Raw genomic sequence first — 23829 nt, 5'->3', positions numbered from 1 at the left:
GTGTGTGTGTTTGTCATATACTTCTAGCATTTCAACTACAAATAGTCAGCACTGCTGAGTATCCAGTTTCGAAAGGGAAACTGACAACGATTTGCCTGAGCAATACCGGGAGATGAGACAAACATTTTCTCTATTAAAACGGAAAGTATCGGAAACAAAGCCTGCAGCATGTCCTCCATAAACAGCTTGCCGAACAAAAGACTTGCCAATCTGAGTCAAAGACATACAAAGAGCAATTATTCTCTTCCACTCAGGACGTGAAAACTTGGGGTCATCCAATAAAGCGGAATGGCTGTGTTTTCAGAACAAACACACAATGCATAATTGAATTCTGGAATTCACCGCACTAAACAAAGATGGTCGTTCGTTTTGACAGCCTGGAAAAAAGATTAGCAGGGAGCCTGACCCCAACAAAAAGTCCTATACTATGAGGCAGCGGGATCGGTGCTGCCTCTGCTGCCCCCAGCACAGGAATTGTAGCTGCTGAAGATCTTCTCAGGGTAAGTGGACATTTGCTTCCTTACACTAGGTAAAGCGCAAGCAATTGCAATGGGGCTACTTATACATTCATGAGTGATATCGCTGGTGCAAATCCAAGTCATCCTGTGTCGGACTTCCAAGCCTGGGAATGGGGATAGATTATGCTGGTTGCTGCAAACACTCTTCCCACCCACCCCCCTCCTGGGCCTGACTCACCCCTTCCTCACCTTCCCCCACCTTGTAACACCCCCTTTACCCTGTTCCACCCTCGCCCACCTCCACCTCACAAAGAAACCCCAAACTGCCCTGTGTGTAGGGTCAGAAGAGCAGTGGTGTCACTAGGGGGTGCAGGGGCTGCGGGCTGCACAGGGGAGCGACATCACTACTGGCCAAAGTTTTTAAAAACTCTGTATTTTCAAATAATACCATTGTGTTATGTATCGTTTGGTGTGTAATTTCATGCAGAATGCAGTTAAACAAATCACAAAATAATCTATCAAAAGTTATAGCCAAAAAACCAGTGGAGGCAGGGAAATGGTACATCACCATGTCCATCATCTAGGGCAGGGGTGTCCAAAGTTTTTGGCAGGAGGGCCACATCAGCTCTCTGACACTGTGTCAGGGGCCAGGGAAAAAAAGAATTGATTTACATTTAAAATTTGAATAAATTTACATAAGTTTACATAAATGAATATATTAAAGATGAACTTATATGAATGAATGAAGGTCTTGCAATAGCTCAAGGCCTATAAAAGACCTTGCACAAAGCAAGGCTGGCCTTTCCTTTGCTGCCACTGCTGCATCACAGACGTGAAACAGCAAGCAGTGGAGGGAGCCCTCGTCCCACAGCTCATGCGAGAGGTCAAATAGTTGCCTCAGTTGCTGAGATCAGTTCCTCGAGCCAGTGCAGGCTCCAACAAATCTCCAGAGGGCCAGAGGCTCATTGAAGATTGGGGGCTACCTGAGGGTTGCATTGAGAGACCTCGAGGGCCGCAAGTGGCCCCAGGGCTGGGGTTTGGGCACCCCTGATCTAGGGCATTGCTCCACCACTGCATGGGAGGAAGTCCATCATGGTGGTGATCCTCTGGCCTCCCGCACAGGGTGACATAAACCCTAGTGACACCACTGCAGAAGAGTATACTCTCCATTTTATTCTTGTATCTTACTGTTATGGAGGGAAAAAAAATAGTATAAGCTGCTTTGGGCACCTCCTGGTATAAAGATTTCTAAAAAGTAAATGACAGCAAAATTTGACTCCATTCTCAGAGGCCTTTATCTCTGTGTATCAGATGCTGGTAACAAACAAAGGAGATATACAGTACTGTATCACAGAGGCATTTTTTAATACAAAAGCATGAACCAGTTTAAGTATATAGCCTATGTATACATGTGTATAATCTATTCCATACATAATTGTGTTTTTTGCAGTTTGAAATAGGAATAATCAGCATCATTAATCTTACACTTCCTCTACGACAAGGATGGATTTGTTTCTGAACATCCTGGGCCAAGCTGTCTGTTATTAATACCCTAATATCTCCAAGTTCCTACTGCAAATACTGCACTGAGCTGACCTCTTGAGTAGCTATGATACGCTTGGGCTATAATCCTATACACACTTACCTAGGAGTAAGCATCATTAAGCTCTATGGGACTTACTTCTGAGTAGACATGCATAGGCTTACCCTATTAGTGTTTCACAAATCCAGTCTTGTTCTTATCACATTTTGGCAAAAGTATGACAGGTTGAGACTAATTATTTGCGCGGGTTCCCTTCCAAGCACTCACATGGATGGCAAAAAACGCACTATAGCAAATCAATTTAAAAAACAAAGTTTCTTTGCTCAGGTGATTTAAAAACAGCCTTGCTGACCTTTTGACTCTAAGATAAGAGTCATTTAAGAAGACAATCCATCACCCAGTCCTGTAAGAGCTTAGAAAGCTTCGCTCAGCCCCTCCCTTCACCAATGCAAAGCGATCACCTTTCTTTCACGTGCTCAGGGGGAAGGGAGGGGTCACCTGGAGAGAGAAGGATTGATGGATTGTCAGCCAGCTGCCCCCCCCTCTCTCATTAAGGAGGCTATTGTTACTGTTCAGTTTTTAAAACTGATTTTATAGGGGTGCATTTTTCCCCTTCTCCAGAGATCAGCACATTCCTTCTCATTTGCAGGGGCCATTCATGTTGAGTCAAATCCGTGTATAAAAAATCCTTGTTTCAATAGGCTGGACCTGTAATTCGAATCTCTCTCTTTTTAAATTGGAAAGATCAATTCTTTTCAAAACAAACCTGGACAAGAATGAAAGGCAATTTGGTGACCTTCATGGCAACAGTGTTGCCATGTTAGCTTAATGTTAGCTTTTTAAAAAAGAACTCTGAAAGCATGTACCTTTCCATAAACCTTTGAGATCCAAGTTCAGGAAGGGTTCCCAACTCATGTTTGAACTCAAGCTTTCAAATGGAACATTCATGAGTTGGTTAATAACATTGTAACTGACAATGAAAGTGGATTAAAAAACAAGTGACTGCCACTCACCTTTTCTGCCGATTGTGCCGTGCCAAAAAAGATTGGAATAAAGGCTAACCAAATGATACAGGTTGTGTACATTGTAAATCCAATTGGCTTGGCTTCGTTGAAGGTCTCTGGCACACCTCTTGTCTTAATTGCATAAACAGTGCATGTTACCATTAAGAGAATACTGTATCCAAGAGAACAAATGAGAGAGAGATCGGAGATGTCACATTTGAGAACCCCCCGGGCATTTTCGGGATCCAGAGTCCTCTGCTCTCCATAGTCCACTATGATATGCGGTGGATCGATAGCAAACCAGACAAAGACTCCTAGAAGCTGTACGGATATGAGGCTGAAGGTGATCACCAGCTGGGAAGCTGGGCTGATGAATTTTGGCGCCGTGACCGATTTTTTCCCTTGCTCAAATATTCGGTGGATTCGGTTTGTTTTGGTGAGCAAGGCTGCATAACTGAAGCACATGCCGAGCCCTAAAAAAATCCGCCGCAAAGAGCAGATGGCAGTGTCTGGACTGGCGATCATTAAAAAAGTGATGGAGTAACAGAGGAAAATCCCAGTCAAGAGGACGTAGCTGAGCTCGCGCCCCGAAGCCCTGACGATTGGCGTGTCGTTGTGGCGGACAAAGGTCACGATGACAAAGGTGGTTGCAATGATCCCAAATATTGCTATGAAGACGGGCACGATCGCCCACGGCGAATGCCACTCCAGCTTGATGATGGGAATGAGCTGGCAGTCGGTGCGGTTGCTCGTGGGTCTCTTATCAAAGGGGCACACTTCACAGGTGACCTCGTCCACCTGGTAATGGTAGCCCTCACAGCGCTCGCAATGCCAACAGCAAGGCACTCCCTTGACCATCTTCTTCCTTTCCCCAGGCTTGCACGGCAAGCTGCAGACTGACATTGGATGTGTTTGCTCTCGGTTACCCCACTGCATGTCTTCTACCTACAGTTTTTTTTATATATATATATAAGAAAAAAAAATTAATGAGCCTTTCATTTTCTCCCATTCATAATATCCTAATCCTGGTCACAGGTTTGTCATAAATCACACTGTGCAGACAGTAGAAATGCCGTTTACCTTGATAAGAAACCCATTTTTTTCCCCTCTTCTATTGACTTTATGAAACTGTTAAACGATCACACCCAATAAATCATTCATGCCACGGGCTTGATGAGTGTCATTAGTTTCTATTTATCTCTTTACCAACTCTGACCAAACTGACGTTGGTAAAAAGATTTATCGACTCCAGGCTAGTTTTGAGGTAAGGCGTTCTGTTTAAAAAAAGGAAGTTATGAGCTAATCACATGCAAATATAGTTCTCAAACATTTAATTAGAAAATAATGGCGTGTGGGTTTGGAATTAATTTCTATTACAGTCTGAGGACAGAGTTAAAAAAAAAATCTCAGTATGCTGACCCTGAAAGAGCAAGGACTCTAGATAAATTAGTGACTTTTGATCATCTCTGTTATAGAAGTATGAAGACGGAGCGCATGCCTTTCCACCTTTCAAATCGGTCTCAGGCTGATTTTAGACCAGTACACCTCTACTGCAGTCCCCCATGTTTTGTTACATAGAATAATATTACTTGTTCTAGTGCATCAAACCTCCGCACTTTGCACATAATGGTTATTTATGGTACATACAATCAACTGCTGAGCCAAGTGTTTTCAGGCTACCTGGTAGGGAACTTGGGGTTTTTCTTGGCAGCTTATTAGGGGGTTATCTTACAGACAAGATAAATGTTGTCCTGTGATTTTTAAAGGCTGTGATCCTTCCTAATGGTCTATTAGAGCAGGGATCTTCAACCATTTTCGTGCTATGACTCTGACAAATAAATTAGGTTTGACACTAGGAGCCCACCGCTGATTCCACCCCCTTCCTGGGACCCCATGAATTTCATGCCCCACCTCCTACCCCTGTTGCTGCCAGCCTCATTTCTCCTACCTCTTGTGTCTTCACAACAACCCTGTGAGATAGCAACCAGGGCAGGGTCAGACTTAGGAATCGTACAGCAAGACAGCGAGAAGGGTTGTGCAGGATTCTAAATAAATGGTTGGCAACCTTCAGTCTCGAAAGACTATGGTATAAGCCTATAGCACCCAGGATTCCCAGGCGGTCTCCCATCCAAGTACTAACCAGGTCTGACCCTGCTTAGCTTCCAAGATCAGACATGTGCAGGGTAACAGTTGCAGGATTCTATCAAGAACTCAATTATGATAAGGCAGCACCATTATTGAATTGGATGCAAGCCCTTTCTTGCACAGGCTTTGAAAGGTTGCCATGAACCACCAAATGAGGCTTCATTGACCCCACTGGGATGACAACTCACAGGTTAAAGTACACCACATTAGAGGGCAAAAGGATGAGATATGGATATGTTAATTAATAATACCATCAATAAATAAGATAAGTAGTGGCAGACAATATTCCTGTAAAGAAAACTTGCTCATCATTACCAGTCTTCTCCTATGCAAAGCCATAGTACCTTCATAATATCGTATAATATATAGTATAGTACATAGGTGGGTACTTTCTAAGGGTATTCCTGCTTTGCTTAGGTCAGCATTTCTCAGCCTTTGTTCCCAACTTTGCATGGTCCACCTATAGGAAGCATCATCAGAAGTAACTGGCAATGATGACATCCCCAGTTACTGCTGGGTTGGGAGTCCAGATATGACACAACAAAGGTGCCGTGCATACCACCGGACACCACCTCACTTACCACCATTAGTACGCATACCACTGGTTGAGGAACACTGGCTTAGGACAGTGGCAAATCCCTGCCATATTCAGAAGCTTCTACAACATGCAGGAGGACCAAGCCTGGATTTTCTCAACAAATAAGCCAATCTGGAAAGAGTTCATTGTAGACGGTCTTTGAATTCCTTGCGTTGGGTTGGTTTAAAAGAAATATTGCCAAATGTACATTGTACACAGTGATACTTCCTATAACTCTGGGTATGTTCTTGGAAAGCAGACCGCTACGTAAAATAGTGCTAACAAAGCTGTTTACAAAGTACTGTACTCCCCCAGTGCATTAGGCTGGAGCCTGCTGTCCAACTGACCTCCCTGGTCATCATTTCTCCTACTTGGCAGCAGTTGAAGATGATGGGAGGAACTACTCCAAGGAGGATGAGCAGTGACTCCTCCGTGAGAACTGCAGGCTTCTCGTTGAAGGAGGTATAGCGGGTGGGTGGCTTGCTACCAGGAAATGCTTCAGTAGAGAAAAGAGTGGGCAAGGCAGCCCCATTCCAGCCAGAATGCAGGCACCCCCCCCAAATCCATGGGGGTTCTGTTCCAGCCACCCCCATGGATATGGAAACTGTGAATATGGGGGAACCCTATGTAAAGCATTGTACAATGCACCCATGCTCACACACCGCTGCGGCCACTGTCTTCATTTTTCTGTACCCTACTTTTCTTTTATTTTCTTGCTTTACCCAAGATGAGTTTCTTACTAACACAGGAACATGACATGCAAGCAAGGAAGCCTGCATACAAGAGGGAGGAGACTAACTGATCATTAACAGGAAGTAGGACAGTTCCTGCTTCCTGTTAATGTTTGGGCTGTGCCGTCTAGTGTGCAGGCTGCCTGCATCACATGTCATGGTCCCCAGTTAAGCCATTTCTGCTCAATGTTGCGTATATGCAATAGGGACCAAATGTGTACACCTGTGGGCCGGGCAAAAATGGGTTAAGCAAGAAACTGTTTCTGCGTTAAGAAAGAAAATCAAAGAAAGTACAGAAATATGAAGGTAATGGTTGCAGGGGCTATTGGGGGGGGCTGCAGAAAACCACGGATAAGTGAAACCATGGATACTGGATCCGCGCATGCAGGGAGACACATGTACGCTGCTCTCACTGGTGCAGAGCAAGCCAGAATAAGCAGCTTCTGTTGGCTGGAAGCACAGCACAACAGCTGTATTTTCTGCACTGAACCTTTAAAAGGTTTTGCGGATTTTAACCTTTTCCTTATTTATAACGCTATAAAAATTTCACCCAGGACAAACAGCACTATAACAGTACAACATTACAGAAAGCGGGAGAGGACGTATCACTACGCTGCTAACCTGGCCATAAATGCAAAGGAAAAGCGAGTGTGTGCAGGGAAAACAAGGTGTTACCTGGTAGGAATTTTTAAATAACTGAGGACCCAATCGTGAACAGTGTGTGCCGGCTTACCACCAGCATGCACTGTTGCAAGCGTGCCGTAAGGCATGTTTGTGGGCCCTAGCACCGGGCGAGCACTGGGCTATTGCCAGGCTGCCACCAGAGCTCCACTGCTCAGTGCTTGCACAGACCGCTGAGCAGTAGAGAGGTAAGTGGGGGCATGGGGGAGGCTGGGAGGGAGGGGGGAGGCAGGCAGAGGGTGGGGAGAGAGTAGGGAGGAGGTGTTCCAGGGAGGGAGGTGGGACAGGTGGAGCAAAGCTGCACCGGATCCAAAGTCTGCGTGTTGGACTCACCGCCGACCTTTGGGTTGGCAGTGAATTGAGTAGCCCCATCGTGGGGCTACTTGCCTTACCTGGGGAAAGGGGACAAAAATCCCCTTCTCCCAAGGAGCCGCTGGCAGCTGTCCAGAGTGTGCAGGATGCAGCAGCAGCCATTTTCGGCGCCACTACAGCCCTGCGCGCTGGGCAGCTCATGATTGGGCTATGGGTATGTACATAATACAGGCATATACAAGAGTCAGAACAATGTGCTTGATTAAAGCAGTTGTTAAAGTTTATCCTGGCACATACTTCTACCCCTGAGGGAAATCACAATATGGGTAACACCAAATTTATTATGTACTCACTTTAGCATCTAAAACCCAGAAGGGAGGCAAAAATTGGGGGGGGGGGGCTTATTGCACTGATTGTTTCTATCTTGAAAAATCAGGTTAAGAAGGGGTAATGACAATTGTACGCTTGTTGGCAGCTTTTGTTGATTCAAGGTGGTTTATCAACACTCTCTCTCTCTCTCTCTCTCTCTCTCATTGTCTCGACAGACAGACAGACAGACAGACAGACAGACAGACAGACAGACAGACAGGTAGGGAAGGAAGGGAAGGAAGGGAAGGAAGGGATAGATAGGTAGGTAGGTAGGTAGGTAGGTAGGTAGGTAGGTAGGTAGGTAGGGAAGGAAGGAAGGAAGGGATAGATAGATAGATAGATAGATAGATAGATAGATAGATAGATAGATAGATAGATAGATAGATCATCAGTGCTTCTCACACTCACCTGGCCTGCAACCCCCCTCTCCAGAACTTAAACCCAGAAATGCATCTCAGAAGGCTCTAGCAGGGCTTCTGGTGTGCAGGGAGGTAGCGAAGTGCCTCCCCAAGCCTTAGAATGCCTCCTTCCTGACGCGACTGGAAGATTCTTCCAGTCACATCCAGGAGGTACAGTGAGGCCCTCCTGACCCGTGTTGGGTCAAATCCATGGGTCCTAAAGCCACGGATAAGGAGGAACGACTGTACATCACCATGCAATCAGGAACCTTCATGGATAAATCCATCCCTCTCATCAGAGACCCACCCCAGATTTGGTTCTGCTGCCTTGTGAGTGTCCCAGTTACAGTTACTTGGTATCTCCAAAGAACGTATTCCTTTTCCAGCTTCTAGAAGCAAAGCATAGCTTTTGAACAATAACTAAAAATGTAAAGAGGAACACTGAATCTTTTTTTCATTGTTCTGACCGGCCGAATGAAACGGGTATGCAATTCTTTTAATCTTCTCCTTGGCAGTATTTCACCAAATTTCATCCAAAGTATTGTCATTGCACTTAAGCGAAAGGATCTTCCCAGAATGTTTACAGTCGTTAAATACAATCTGAAATGTTCCACAGGTTACACATTCCAGTGGCAGCCTAGGCAATAAATCTCCATCTCGAGAAGGTCAGTAGTAATGATTCATAAGAACATAAGATATAATAGTTTTCATTCCACTGCCTCTGACAAATAAACTATGTAACGTATAATTCACATTATGACACCCTGCTGGTAGAGTGTTGGAAAACATTCTGGGTGAATAAGATTGCTCCTAATTTTTGGAAGAAAAAGGATTTCGACAGCCCTGGGCTATTATGGAAAGAGTAAGGAGTAAAATGCGGAGTTTCGAACTGAAAAATGTGTGAATAAGAATGGAAGATATTTAAGAATGGTGACGATATTTGGGAAAGGGGGTGTTTGTGGGAATATTTCATGCTTGTATTCTATTTAGTTGACCTTCTCAAGTGACTGGGCTCATGGGAATTATATTCTCTCTCTTGCCAACTCTCCCCCAAAAGATTAAAATATATTCTTTTCTCACACGGCTCTGGCAGAGCTCATGCTCCACTGGTGCACACTGTCGCAAAAGTGCCATAAAACACTTTGCAACAGTGTGCCTTCTGACAGTGCTGGCATGAAGGCCAGAGCCCTCCTGCTGCCGCCGGTGCAGAAAGATGCCCACTGGATCAGGTAAATCTGGTGCGGGGGGGAGGGGCAACAGATGCAATGGAGCAAGGGAGGGTGGGTGGATCAGGTCTGCGAGGGTTGTGAGATTGTTGGTCCTGGCACAAACCATATCCTAACCCCTTGTTGGCCTGATCTGCCAACACCAATCAATGTGGATTTGTGCCAGCGGTACAGGTTCGAGTTTACCCATTGAGCCTGCTACGGCTTATCCCAGGACAAGGCAACAAATGTTCCCTTATCCTGAAGAGACTTCCAGCAGCTGAAATTCCCCCATGGGATGTAGCGTATCACTCACTGGCATTCGCTGCAGGGGAATTTAGTTAGGATTGGGCAGTTTCAACAGGACAGAGGCAGGTGTCCATCTTTTTGGAGTTCTTTGAAATTAAACCCAGCATTTATCAGAATTGCAGAATATCTGTTTGTCAATGTCTCTGGGTATAGGAGAGTCACCTCTAGTGTCCCTCTTCCGTTACACCTTCCCAATTCCTCTATGTCCAAGGGAGGGCAGGTTCATTAAAGCTTCCCCATTATACGTAATCAATATGTCTTGATGACCCCCCCCCAAATGATTCGAGGAATCTAGAAAGTATCCCAAGAAGGGGACCAGAAACCACACATTTACACTGGAGCTATGAATGAATAGGATTGTTCTGTAAGTCAGTCAATGGGAGGGAAATGGCAGAGTTTAGAGGAACTCATTCCTTGTGAGAAGATAGAGAAAAAATACGGAGCTAGTCAAATACCATGAACATTTATAATGGTAGAGTGATGACAGAGACGAGAAAAAAATGGGCGTGGTCAATCATAATCCACTTCTTTGATAAAGATAAGTATTATCCTGAAACAGTTACTGAGATGTTTAAGATACCTGCTACATTTGCAGAACAACCTCCACACCTCCTTTCTCCCTTATTTTTAGATTTGAGTCTGCCATTTCTCATCAGTAACTCAGAGCACAAGACAAACCTGCTTCAAAATCTATATTAATTGTCCAGAATGCAGCTTTGGGGTCAATATATGTGAAAATAAATATCCCTGGTGAGAGCAGTACAGTTATGAAGATGGTTGATGATGAAGGATCAACTAATAGCTTGTGGGAGATCTAGACGTTGCCCAGTTCAATAGCATCTAAGTTCACTGTGTCTCAGTTAACCCATTTATTCAGGACTAGATTCTGCATACATCTTACCATCAACACATCAGGAGGATATCAGAGTGATACATACTTAGCCTGAAACACTGAATGTTAAAAAGCTAGCATTAGGAATATTTAAATTGTAATCTTCTCAGATGTTGCAACAGTGGTGTAGATAAGGAGGGTGGGGCAGGTCCATTGTCCTGGGTACTATATGCTTTGAAGAGGTGTCAAAGAGGTGCCTTTCAGAGGTCTTAGGGCTTGATCCAGAACAGTGTGCGCAGGCGCACACTGTCACAAATGTGCCATAAGGTACGTTTGTGAGCCCTTACTGTAGGCTCAGCACTGGAGCTAGTGCAGTGCTGGGCCCACCTTCTGCCCCCTGGCAGCTGCTCAGACCTCCTGGTGGCAGAGAGGTGAATGGGGGTGTTGGGGGAGGCAGGGAAGAGGTTTTCCAGGGTGGGGGGAGGTGGGCAGAGGGTGAGGAGGAGGTATGGCAGGAGGGAGCAGGGCGGGAGGGAGACAGGACAAGTGGAACTTCGCTTCACCGCATCCAGAGCCCTGTTTCGGACCACGCAGTCTGACACGGGACTCTTCGATTCTGCGCTGGTTGAAGAGCCGCTGCAGAATCAACTAGCCCCATTGCAGGGCTATTTCCTTATTTGAGGGGGCGAAAATCCCCTTCTCCCGAGGAGGCGTCAGTGGCTGCCCAGGCTGCATTGTATGCCGTGGCCACCATTTTGGTGCCGCAGCAGTCCTGAACTCCAGGCAGCTCAGGATTGGGCTGCCCGAAAGGCACTTCCATTTTTGTTTTTGTTTTGCAAAAAACAAGTGCCTTTCGGAGGCCTCCAGGATGACAGGTTCAGGGGTGCATATGGGGGTGCTAAAAATATATGCCCCCTGGGTGACAGATGGCTTAACTATGCCATTGTGTTGCAACTGCTCAGGTTTGGTGCTTCTGTGCTTCTTCACTTCCAAAATTCTTTCTCTCCAGTAAGCAGGGGGATCAGTCTATTTTCCTTCTTCTTAGTGATTTTCCTTTTCAAAAGAAGAGCCTTTCGTCAAGAAGAAAGCCAGCATGGGCCAAAAGGAAAAAAAAAAAACAACTATTAAGTTTCAATTTAGCAGAGAAGACTAGACGCCTTTCCTTCTGATATGGAAGCTTCTCTTGTGGGATTCTATTTTCTATATGAAAAAAAAAAAACCGCTTTCAAGAAAGTGATTCTTGCCCACCCTCACATTAAAACTGAGTTGGGGGAGTCACATAAGAGAAAAGAACTGCAGTAGATATTGAACCAACCCTGAGGAATGCCTGGCTTTCTTTAGATGATGTCCTAGAACACAAACCAGCAGAAGCCTGCAACTAAATCACCTGTTATAGTGAAAGCAATTCAGCAAAAGTCAGAGGCAACTCAGCCAGAACAAGTAGTACTTTTTATCATGTTTTTATTGTGTGCTACACAAGATTTTTGTGGTTGTCTGACTGCTGTTCCACATGGCTATTTTCATCTGTGCTCTGTTTCTCTACAACAGGGGTCTCTAAACTTTTCGCCCGAAGGGCCGCTTCAAATATCTGGCACAGTGTCGAGGGACGGAAGAAAAAATAAATATAAAATTTAAATAAATACATTTGAGATGGAACTTTGATGAATGAATAAATGAATGGGCTGAAATGTCCAGGACTTCTCCAAGCACCAACACAGTCCAAGAAATAAGGCACACACACTTAAATGAACCCTCATTCCCCCACCCCACAAGCACAACTCTGGTTGTGTTTGGTCAACTGGGCCAGAGGCTCTCAGGGGATCAGAGGCTGGTGGAGGGCTGGGTAGAGGCTCACCACGGGCTGCATCTGGCCCCCTGGGCCGAGGTTTGGAGAACCCTGCTCTACACCACTGAGAATTCAACACTCACCCTCTTTCAATTACATTATACAGGTATTCCCCCCGTTTCCACCGGAGATGCGTTTGTGGCCCCGCCGCAGATACAGGAAACCGTGGATATGAGGGAACCCTATTTCTGTGGCCCCACACACCCCCTCGTGCCCATTATCTTACATTATCAGCAGAAAGCTTATAGCAAGACAAGCAGGCAGGCAGCCTGCAGCTAGAGGGGATGACTCAGTAAACATGCCCCCTGTTTCCTGATAATGTTTGCTTAGTCATCCCTTCTAATTACAGGCTGCATGTCTGCTTATAGCATCTGCTTAAAGCAAGGACAAAATTCCTTAGCACGACTATAAACAACATAAACAAAGGTAATGGGTTCAGGGGGCATGGGGGCAGTGGATAACTAGTTCCCTTATGTCACCCTTGTGTCCTTGTGTCATCTCATGTGTGTATGTAGGCTTGTGAGTGTATTGTCTTTGGGGCATTTCTCCATAGATGGCAGGGGTGTCTGTTGCGGTGCTGCTCATTCCTAATGGCTGGCAGGGAGACATTCCCCCTAGTAGTTATTGGGCCTGCCCCCTAGGCTCAGTTCACCCATAGTGGTCCTTCTTTGGCTGTTGGCGTTGGGCTGGGTGGATGCAGTGATTCGCTCCTTGGGCATCAAACCAATGCTGCACTAATGATGTGCTGATGTTGCACTGATTACCACAATATTCAGCAGCTGAACGAATATTCATCAGTGGGTGATCAGAGTTTCCATGGACACTGCTGGCGTTACTGGGAATGGCTGCCCTAGTGTTACTGGGAGGGTGCTGACATGGTGTTGCCTTGATGAGTTTAGGACAGTGGTTCTTAAACTTAGGGGGGCCATCATCCATCTCATCCTGGGGGGGTCGCATCTCGACCCACCTTTGGGGAGGTGGCATCTCGACCCACCTTTGGCAGCTGCCCTGACATTGTGCTGGCCCAGGAGGCCTCAGAAATGGCTCTGGCAGTGACTTCTGAGTCTCTTCCAGATACATTTGAGAAAGTCCCTTCCAGAGTCATTTCTGAGGCCAGTAGAGGCCTCTGAAGGCCATCCTGGGCCAGCACACTGGGGCAGCTGCTGGAGGCGGATCACAGCTGGAAGAGGTCTGTCGTTGCATTCATTTGGTTCCAATTTGGAGCCTGATGGGCACAAAGGCTAGTAGGCCCACCTTCCAACCCACCTTATCATCAGGTTGCAACCCACCAAGTGGGTTGCGACCCACATGCTTTGAGAAGCACTGACTTGGCTTAGGATACGATGGCTGTTGAGGCAGAAATAGTATTGGGCCATAAAATGGATTGCAAAGAACATGGTTTCAAAAAGCCATATTAAAACAAATCTGTTAAAATGGGACTGGTCTGCTGCTCACAGTTTGAAAAAGCATAATCAAAATCGTCTAAGTGTTTTATTTGATTTATAATTTGGTCTAATTTACAGCCCCGAAAACGCATACGCTAAACATAAAACATAGAGCCCTCTGCCACTTAATACAAAGAATGAGGGGGGTCAAGACAGACATTTTGAATTAAGTGTGCCGCTTGATCTCTAATGTAATTTATTACATTAAAATAATTACATAGAAAATAATTTATTTTGTGAAACCTAAACTAACAGGAGGGCATGGGCTCACCGTGTTGCGCATAGAGGTTAATAAGCACAGTGACCTTTTGGGCTCCTTTGCAACCATTAAACTGATAAATAGTGTGCTCCACAGTATTCAAAGCACCAGCAATAGCCATGCACAGTAGTAGCTTATTCTCATAAAAGTCAGAGCAGAGGCAGTTTTGTTAAAATCTGTAAGGTTCCTCTGTGATGAGCATCCAAACAAGACTGACTGACTTGTCCTGTTCTGTCTGGATTTTGAGGTGGGATAGAATGCGAATGCATTTATTTATTAAATTTATATTCTCTCTTGGAAAACCCAAAGAGGTGGCCCATCATCCCTTTCACATATGCTGTGGTCATGTCGTGTTATTGCATGTATGGGCGGGGTGAAGTTTTCAATAATATCAACATAGCGATCATTGATTGTACTGATTTGTATGTTAACTTTCTATCTAACTTTTCAGCACCTTAGCAGCTGCAATGCCCATTGAGGTAAGGGAACAAACATTTCCTTACCTTGAGGAGGACTCCGTGACTGCCCCAACACCACAGGATGCAGCGTGTGCCCCACTGGCACACCAGCATCAATGCTAGAAAGTTGGATAGGATATAGGTATCGGATTACCTATAACATGGAGATTAAGTATGGGTCATAGTGAATGGACTCTGTGTTACCACAAGAGCAAAAAAAACAGATATACAAAATTGGAAGGAAAGAAACCAACCAACATGTGCTCAATGGATGGACGGCCTCTTGAGTTTATTGGTTTTCAAACGAATGGCATATCAATGTCAGTTACGATCGGATATATTTGAGACTCTCTGAAGGCCATTCCTCAACAGGTATCCATAGCCACGTGAATTATGTTTTCCATATTTAAGGTTTCCAATATTTAAATAATCTCCTCCTCCAATGGAGTCTTCCTCCTGAGAAAACCCTTCTGTCATAGAAAGGGAACCTTTGTACTCAGTCCTTTAGGTTGCGATGTTCCATAAATGTCAAATGCAACTCCTGAAAGCAAGTCACTTGGACCGTTTCAGAAATGAGTCTGAAACCATCTGGGCAAAAGAAAACTTAATTCATTTTAAATCACAGGAAGAGCCCTGGGTTCAGTCCTCAACACAGCTTTGATATCTCAGGAGACAGGCTGGTTGTAGTTACATGCTGAAATTACAAATGTTTAACTGGGGCAGCAGATAGGAAGCAAGTCAAGGGCAACCAATCCATCAGGATGCAAGCAGAGGCAGAAATAAAAGCTGCCAGGAATCTGGATTGACAGTCAGTTTCATTACTGTATTTGCCAAGGTTTCGAAGAACAGCCAGTGCCCCTCCATCTGATATGTGTCTACTGATTGAATATTAGTTGTCACACTTGTGCTTTTCTGACAGTCTTCCTGCCTGGAGCTTCAGAAAGGTAATATTCTCTGATAAGAGTTCTAGTCATTCTCCTTTTTAATACATGATTTCAGTAATGTTCCATTTCTAAATCAAGCATGCGTATATTATCATGCTTTCCAGAGCTTCCCATAAAAAAGGCATGGGGGAAGTGGACAAAAAAGCAAAAAAAAAAAAAAAAAAAAAAAGCACCACATTTACATATGGGAAAATAAAAGCTTAGGACCCCCCAGCAAGAAGGAGAACAGAAAACACAGAGAATAATGCAGAGAACATAGGAAAAGTCCTGTTGCATCACGCCAAAGGTACATCTAAATCCAGGGTTTCCCAAAATATGGCTTATGACCCACTGATGGGTTGAGAGCCCACGTGCGATGGGTCATGAGCACCCACACGTTTGAGTGTTTGGCTGCAAATTCTGGAGCCTTCTGGAATGGGGGACTGGCCCAGCAACACTGCTGGCTGGATTGACTTACCTGGTGCCTCCAGAACCCTTTTCCGGGTCACGCCAGGCCATGCTATTGGCCTCTGTGGGCCTCAGAAACCTCCAAAAGCTACATTCAGTTTTTGGAGGTAATGTCTGGTTTGACCGGAAGTAGTTTTTGTATGCTTCTGTGAGCCATTCTGAGGTGACCAGAAGAGACCTCTGGTGGCACTAAGTAAACCGTTGGAATGGCTCCGAAGGGGAGCAGTCACGTGCATGCCGTGGGGACGCTCTCTGCAAAACTTAGTGTTCTGCACCCGCTCTAGCTATGCCACTGGGTCAGGTGCACATTTTGTACTTGGACATCTGCAGACTCGTGAGATTCTGTCCCACCAGCACTGATTACAAACTTCCTTATCCTCTCTGTTGGCTTTAGACTCTACTTAGTCGCAGAGGCAGGTAATCCTAAAGCTCTGCTGTTTATCTTCTGCTCACAAGAAGAAAAGGGTTTGATCTAGGGGCAACAGTTGGGAGATAACAGTGAGCGCAGGATGGAAGAAGAAATTGAGAAGTAGAATCAGGGATGAATAACAATGCGGTCGCAAAGCTCTTTGCCTCCAAAGCAGCTGCAGCCCAGGCCGCTATGCTATTTAACTGAAGAAGCGCACTGGGAGAGACACATTTGGAAGAGAGAGCGCATAAGGTTACTGAACCAAAATCTCTGCCAGCTGCCTATTAGTTTTCAGGTAGAGACGGAGTGCTTTGTTTCGTATGGCACTCCAGAAGTAATTTCCATTTGACTCAATTAATAGGTTAGCATCTGTGTAATTTTACAGCCCTAAACTGCGGTGGTGCAACCAGGCCTCATGGCCTGTGCTGTGTCCAGTGCAGCTTAGGAGGTGGCTGGAGGTCTCCTTAGAGTAAGGGAATGTATTTCCTCTTACCCCAAGTAAAGCCCCAACCATCCCTATGAAGCTTCTCAGATCCGCTCCACTTATTTAACTGGTGCAAATCCAGGAAGCAGTGTGTAACGCTGGGTTGGCCGAGAGGGGGCTTAGAATATGGTGCCGTTGTTGATCCCAACACCTCTTCGGACAATCCTTCCTCATTCCGCCCTCCCATGACCAAATATGCCCCCTCCCCTCCTCCAAACCGTCCTCCCGCCACCCTCCCCACGCCCGGTGCAATCCTACCTGCTCTGTCTGGCGCTGGGCTAGGATGTGGCACTGACAGGCCGGCACAAGCTTTTGGGTTGGTGCTTCCAGATCTTGCCATAAAGCAAAAGTGCTTTATGGCATGTTCGCGACACTCAGAACCAGCGCAGAAAGGGCTGTGCTGGCTTCAAGGATTGTGCCTGCAGTTGCCATTAATGCACACAGATTCAGGGCTGGGGGCATTCTTTTAAACAGAAAGGAAGAAACAAAGGTCCTTTTCTACATTGTCCATTTCTATCTGTGTTCTTTATGGCACACTGCTTTCCCATCAAGACTCTCCTCAAGGAACTTTAAGTCAAGTTTCCAGAGGCCTCAAGTGTCGCCTGCACAGTGCGCTAAAAGCATTTTCAATTGCCCCATCTCATCTGATCTCGGAAGCTAAGCAGGGTCAGGCCTGGTTAGTACTTGGATGGGAGACCTCCTGGGAATACTGGATGCTGTAGGCTTATACCATAGTCCTTCCATGCCCGATCTCATCTGATCTCGGAAGCTAAGCAGGGTCAGGCCTGGTTAGTACTTGGATGGGAGACCTCCTGGGAATACTGGGTGCTGTAGGCTTATACCATGATATCTGAAGCTAAGCAGGGTCAGGCCTGGTTAGTACTTGGATGGGAGACCTCCTGGGAATACTGGGTGCTGTAGGCTTATACCATAGTCTTTCCAGACTGAAGGTTGCCAACCAAAAGACTGAAAAGAAAGGGGCTGCATTTTCATAGAGGATAAGAAGAGCCCTGCTAGAAAAAAGCCCATCTAGTCTGGCGTCCTGTTTGCCACAGTGACCCAGGCACCTTTAAGAAGCCACACGGAAGAGAGAAAAATCATTAGAGCCCAATCTGCACTAACAGTCTATTGTCCCATCTCATGCTCCAGGCTGGGGCTTCCCTCCAATTGGAGGAGACTGGCTGGGGCAGGACTGAGCTCACTTGAGGCATGCATTTTCTCACCTGAGCTCCGTTTGACCTGGCAGCTTCACCTGCCCTCCCACCCTCTATACAATCTGAGAGTACCTGGTTGCTCTTTTGAAGGCCAGGTAGGAATTTTTTGCAATCCCGATCGGCCTTAGTTGGCCGTTCTCTCACCTGCCCCAGACTGGCTAGGGTGAGTTATGGGTTTAAATGGCTAGGCAATCATTGGTCAGTTCATTTCTTAGTCAATTGGCATGACGTGTGTGGGGTTGTGTAGGGAGTTTTTTACATCTGGTGTCCAATCTGAGGCAGCAAGGTCAGGGGTGGGCCAGGACCGCTCTTATGGTGCCTGACCAGCTGGCAAGCTCTTGACCGAACTGTGAAAGCTTTTCAAGACTCGTCCTGCAGGCTGAGCAGTTCAGCTGCCCTAACCCTTCAGGGGCGACGAGGATGGCTAACTCAGATGTTGGACTGGACTTCATCTCGAGTTGGGTGGTTTGCCCTAAGATACTTGCGGGGGAGGTAGACGACTAGAGTAATTTCCTCTTAGTGCACGCTGGGAGGTTGGCTTTGATAGTTAAACCAGCCCTGCTGCATTTTGTTGTTAAACTTGTTAATAAAAGTGGCCCAGGTGAACTCCAAGCTGCAGTCTGGTGTTTTATTGGTGGGTGTGGGGTAAAGGCATACCCTTCTTCCAGCATTTGGTATTTACAGGCATGCTAACACTGGACCCAGATGCAGCGCATACCATAGCTAGCAATGGATGTGTCCTCATTACTTCATCTAATTTCTTTTATAGCCTTGTGATGGGGGAAACTGCATTCTCAGAGCATTCAGAATTGAAGCCAGAACTGTCTGGAGAATTGAAAGGTGTGGTCTTGGTTTTTTGTAATGGGCACATGAAAAGCAGCAGAACTCACATGCACCTCCACTGACACTTTGATTCCTCTTCTCCACAATGTTGTTAATGTTGTTGCACCACCCCATCCCCCCTCCCTATTCCTTCTGCACCGAACTGTTCCATAAGCCACTGCACACAGCACATCACATAGATGTCCGTATTAACCCGTGTCCCAAAAGCACGCCTGGTAACACCGTCCCCTAGTGCAGAGCATTCATAATGGACAGGATCATGGACAAGGGGCCATTTAAGAACATAAGAATATAAGAACAGCCCCACGGGATCAGACCATAGGCCCATCTAGTCTAGCTTCCTGTATCTCACAGCGGCCCACCAAATGCCCCAGGGAGCACACCATACAACAAGAAGACCTGCAAGGCCTCCTGGGAATTGTAGTTTAAGAACATAAGAACAGCCCCACTGGATCAGGCCACAGGCCCATCTAGTCCAGCTTCCTGTATCTCACAGCGGCCCACCAAATGCCCCAGGGAGCACACCAGATAACAAGAGACCTGCAAGGCTTCCTGGGAATTGTAGTTAAGAACATAAGAACAGCCCCACTGGAGCAGGCCACAGGCCCATCTAGTCCAGCTTCCTGGATCTCACAGCGGCCCACCAAATGCCCCAGGGAGCACACCAGATAACAAAAGACCTCATCCTGGTGCCCTCCCTTGACATTTAATGGATTTAATGGACATACATAATGGACAGGATCATTGGGCAAGGGGCCATTGCAACAAGTCAATCACTCCACTGCATCAGTGCAAATCACAAGACCATTCCGGTTGGTTGAACCTCTATTGCAAATTATTGTAAAACATTCTGATAAAATCATACAAAGTGAATTAAGGAGGTGCCCTGAAAGGTAAACCAAAGAAAGAACTGTTGTTTGAAAATGCAAATAGTGTTCAAGTTCTATTTTCTTGCATTCTCATTTATGCTGTAAAGCTTGAAACATTTCAAAACACTAGACTAGGTGGCATAAACTGATATTATTTTAAGTTTATCAGTTGTCGCTGTGATAACGGTAATAAAAGTAAAGCTACTCCCCTTACATCTACCTGCCAATTCTTCTTAGGGAAAAGTCTGATCTCTGCATAGTAATTAGTTCCCAATCTGTCATTTTTACCCAGACAAAAGAAAATCGCGCTGCTTCTAAAACTGGGTGTGTGCAGAGGGTTAAATCTCTCTCTCTCTCTCTCTCTCTCTCTCTCTCTCTCTCTCTCTCTCTCTCTCTCAGTTTGAATGGATTGCCATGTGTGATTTCTGGAAATTTAACAAGGGAAGACATCGGCTAGGTCTGGATTGCTATCTGAAGTCTCAAGTAACTGTTAACCTGCAGATGCCCAATCTCATCTGATCTCAGAAGCTAAGCAGGGTCAGGCCTGGTTAGTACTTGGATGGGAGACCACCTGGGAATATCGGGTGCTGTAGGCTTATACCATAGTCTTTCGAGACTGAAGGTTGCCAACCAAGAACATGTTGGGAATCATCCAGCTGCCTTGTCTTGTGGATTTTCAGCTAAGACCCATCTGGCAGAAAAATAGCCTTGGCACATGGCACAGATGTGGATAAAAACCTACAGCAGCCGTTCCCAAACAGTTCATGCTGTCAAATAACCTCATGCTCCATGGTGTTCATGACACAATGACTGGAATGCCTCTTTGGGAGGCCCTCGAGTCCTCTTCTGGGTTGCACTGGGTCCATAACCTACTTTACTGGCTTCTACAGACTTGAGAATGGTCAGCAGAAGCATCTTGAGGTGACTTCCAGTCAAACTGTAAGTTGCATCCTAAAAATGGAAGTCCCTTCCGGACACTTCTGAGGGCCATTCTGAGTGGGTTGCTGGCCTGGAAGAGGCATCTGAGGCCTTCCGGTGAGACAATTCCAGCCACTGCATCACCTACCCCCTTCCAGAATGGCTCCAATTTGGAGCCACCTAGGTGCAAGTGGAAGCAGGAGGCCTCATGGATGGACTGGCCATGGGTGATAATGCCATGCATCAAAGTCAAGCATTGGCCAAGAGATGGGGTTGGGAAAAGACAAAGCAAAAGGCCTTGGGATCCTGTTAACACCATCTGTGCGCCAAGTGTAGTGGCTCAGGAGTCAGATATAGCAGTTCCAAGTTCAAATCCCTGTTCAGCCACAAAGCTTCCTGGGTGAACATGGGCCAGTCACTCTCTTCCAGCCTCACCTACGTCACAGGGTTGTTGTGAAGACAAAAAGGAGGGAAGGAACTATGGACACCATCCTGAGCTCTTTGGAGGAAGGGGGCATATAAAAATATGGAATGAATGAATGAATAAAAATAAACGTTCTGAATAAATGTAAGACCCACCAGTACATAAGAACATAAGAACAGCCCCACTGGATCAGGCCATAGGCCCATCTAGTCCAGCTTCCTGTATCTCACAGTGGCCCACCAAATGCCCCAGGGAGCACACCAGTCAACAAGAAGACCTACAAAGCCTCCTGGGAATTGTAGTTTAAGAACATAAGAACAGCCCCACTGGATCAGGCCATAGGCCCATCTAGTCCAGCTTCCTGTATCTCACAGCAGCCCACCAAATGCCCCAGGGAGCACACCAGATAACAAGAGACCTCATTCTGGTGCCCTTCCTAACAATGTACAGATTGTCCAGATTTTGTTACAGATTCTTCTGGTTGTAGTGGAAATGCAGCCTGTGAATTTAAGCCACAAACATTTTTTTTTTTTCCTTTGTTTCAATTGCTGCTATGTCATGTATGGAGAAAGGAGAGGTTACTCACTGACTCCACTCACTGTCTCCACTCACTGTCAGGAGAAAGCTCAGCAAAGTGCAATTTTCCCAGCACATTCCAGAACTGGGTATGTGCAATTTGAAGGGGGTACAGCTGCTCTTCCCATTCCTAATACACCCCTTTTCAGATGGTCCTGTCTGCAGCCTGCCTGCGCACCGTTTGTAAGACTTTTTAGCAAACGAAGTGAGTCGGAAACCATCTTAAACATGACTTGAATAACAGTCTATTTAGAAAGGGGTGTTATTACCGCGCATAATATACCGAGCACATAACGGGTTCTTCGGTTCAAGTGTGAAGTGCTTGCGTCTGGGCGTCGAGAATTCATGCATCATTAATTGTAAATGTACTCTGAGAACGGGTTCCAGAGAGGGCTTCAAATAATCCTTTCATTATTCCTGACACAGCTTGGTTGCCGCTCACGCTAGGTCTGCCCACCCAACGCACCAAATTCACATCCTAGGGCTGGATTTGCACAGGTCGATCTTGTGATGAAGCCCACGTCACTGGCAAACAACAAGCATGAACAGACAGCCCAATGAAAGGACCATGCACCCCACATGGGTAAGCAATGTGGGGGAATTCCATGTTGCAATGTACTGATGCTGCATCCCCGCTCTCATGTCTCCACCCCATCTCCATTCTGGCCTTCCAGAGTTATCAAATGTGTCTCTGCTGTCACCTCTGGTGCCTAACCATCCTTTTCTTTTGCAACAGCTAGGAGCAAGGAGCGTCTACATCCTTTTGCTGAATGCCAGGGACTCCACCCATTGCTACTGCTGGCCAAAGAGTCATCTCACTCCTTTTTTTTTTTTTTAGGACTGCACCTTTGCCACAGGAGGGTGGCCAGTAGTCCTCTGCAGAGTTCTACTGCAGCCCCCTTCTCCAGGAGAGGGAAAGGTTATATTCCAAGCCACCATGCTCTTGCCCCCTATAGGGTACCACTAAATATACATGACATCACTCTCCCTCACAACACTGAGTGTACCAGAAAACAGGTGTGAATGGCTCTATTGTCTATTCCTTGCTACACTCTCTGTTTCTCCTTGCTCCCCACTAGCAGCTGTTCCAACAAGGACCGTTTTGCAGACCCCTATCCCAGGAATCCAATAGTCTAGTGCAGGGGTGCTCAATAAGTGGATCGCAATCTACCAGTAGATCATGAGGCAAAATGAGTAGATCACAGAGCCCTGTCTCTCCAAACTGTTAATATGTCAGTTTTGTCTAGTGACTAGACGAAACTGACATTTAGCTAAACTGACACTGAAACTGACACTTTAGCTGCTCTTCAGGCATGCAGCAACAAAACTGACAAAACTGACTAGACTCCAGCAGGGGCTCCATACATTAAAGGGGGTATCTGTCAGACGCTTCCTTCCCCCCTGGTAGATCTCCGGGCCTTGCTGGGTTTCAAAGTAGCTCTCGAGCCAAAAAAGTGTGAGCACCCCTGGTCTAGTGTTTCCCCAACTGTAGGTCACGACCCACCAGTGGATTGTGACGAGATTGTTAGTGGGTCCTGAAACGACAAGCCGACAGCCAACAAGGAAAATGGATTGAGCCCTATGGAAAGCGAAACAGAGCCACAAGTGTGTGTTTACTCGTGAGTAGGCAAACATGCCTTGCTCCTTCTGAAGGCCAGGCAAGGGGAATGCAAGGCCATCCAGAATGGTGCTGATTCAATGAACATGGAACTCAACAACTCTAACACCTCTTGCTAAGATTCTCTGAATTTTTAAAGCAGTAAATACTTCTTAAAGCTATAATTATAATACTGTGCTTAACGGATTAATCATACCCACACTGTCCGTTCTCTTCCTGCTTTATGTAGATATCACTCAACACATGTTGGGGTCAATCAAACACTCAAAGTTTGCTTCCAAAGAGCCAGCCCTAATTCCAAACAATTTGAATTGGAAAGAGTTGAGCTTAACTCACCGCTGAAATCAATGGGCCTTAAACGTATTTAACTCTGGCTGGATTGTGCCTTAGGGTAATGAACTGTGAAGTCTCTGTAGTTAGTTTTGTTACGTATGTCTTATAAACCACTGCGGGGGGGGGGGGAGGAAACCCACTCTAGATTAGTTTTTTTCCCCCTCTATTTAATGATTTT

At 46.0% G+C, this 23829-nt stretch overlaps 1 protein-coding gene and 1 pseudogene across 1 annotated transcript in view; one reads left to right on the top strand and one right to left on the bottom strand.

Moving 5' to 3' along the window:
- GRM8 (glutamate metabotropic receptor 8) overlaps nt 1-23829 on the bottom strand; it is a 504716-nt gene that overhangs the window by 43525 nt on the left and 437362 nt on the right. The window contains exon 8 of the mRNA XM_066634671.1: nt 3015-3950. Within this exon, the coding sequence (XP_066490768.1) occupies nt 3015-3950 (936 nt within the window). The remainder of the gene's footprint in view (nt 1-3014; nt 3951-23829) is intronic.
- Nucleotides 17579-17693, top strand: LOC136657700 (5S ribosomal RNA; annotated as a pseudogene).

This window comes from Tiliqua scincoides, chromosome 7 (genome assembly GCF_035046505.1).
Source record: "Tiliqua scincoides isolate rTilSci1 chromosome 7, rTilSci1.hap2, whole genome shotgun sequence".
NCBI lineage: Eukaryota > Metazoa > Chordata > Lepidosauria > Squamata > Scincidae > Tiliqua > Tiliqua scincoides.
The sequence above is the reverse complement of the archived record's forward strand: the minus strand, read 5'-3'. Positions and strand labels throughout refer to the sequence as shown.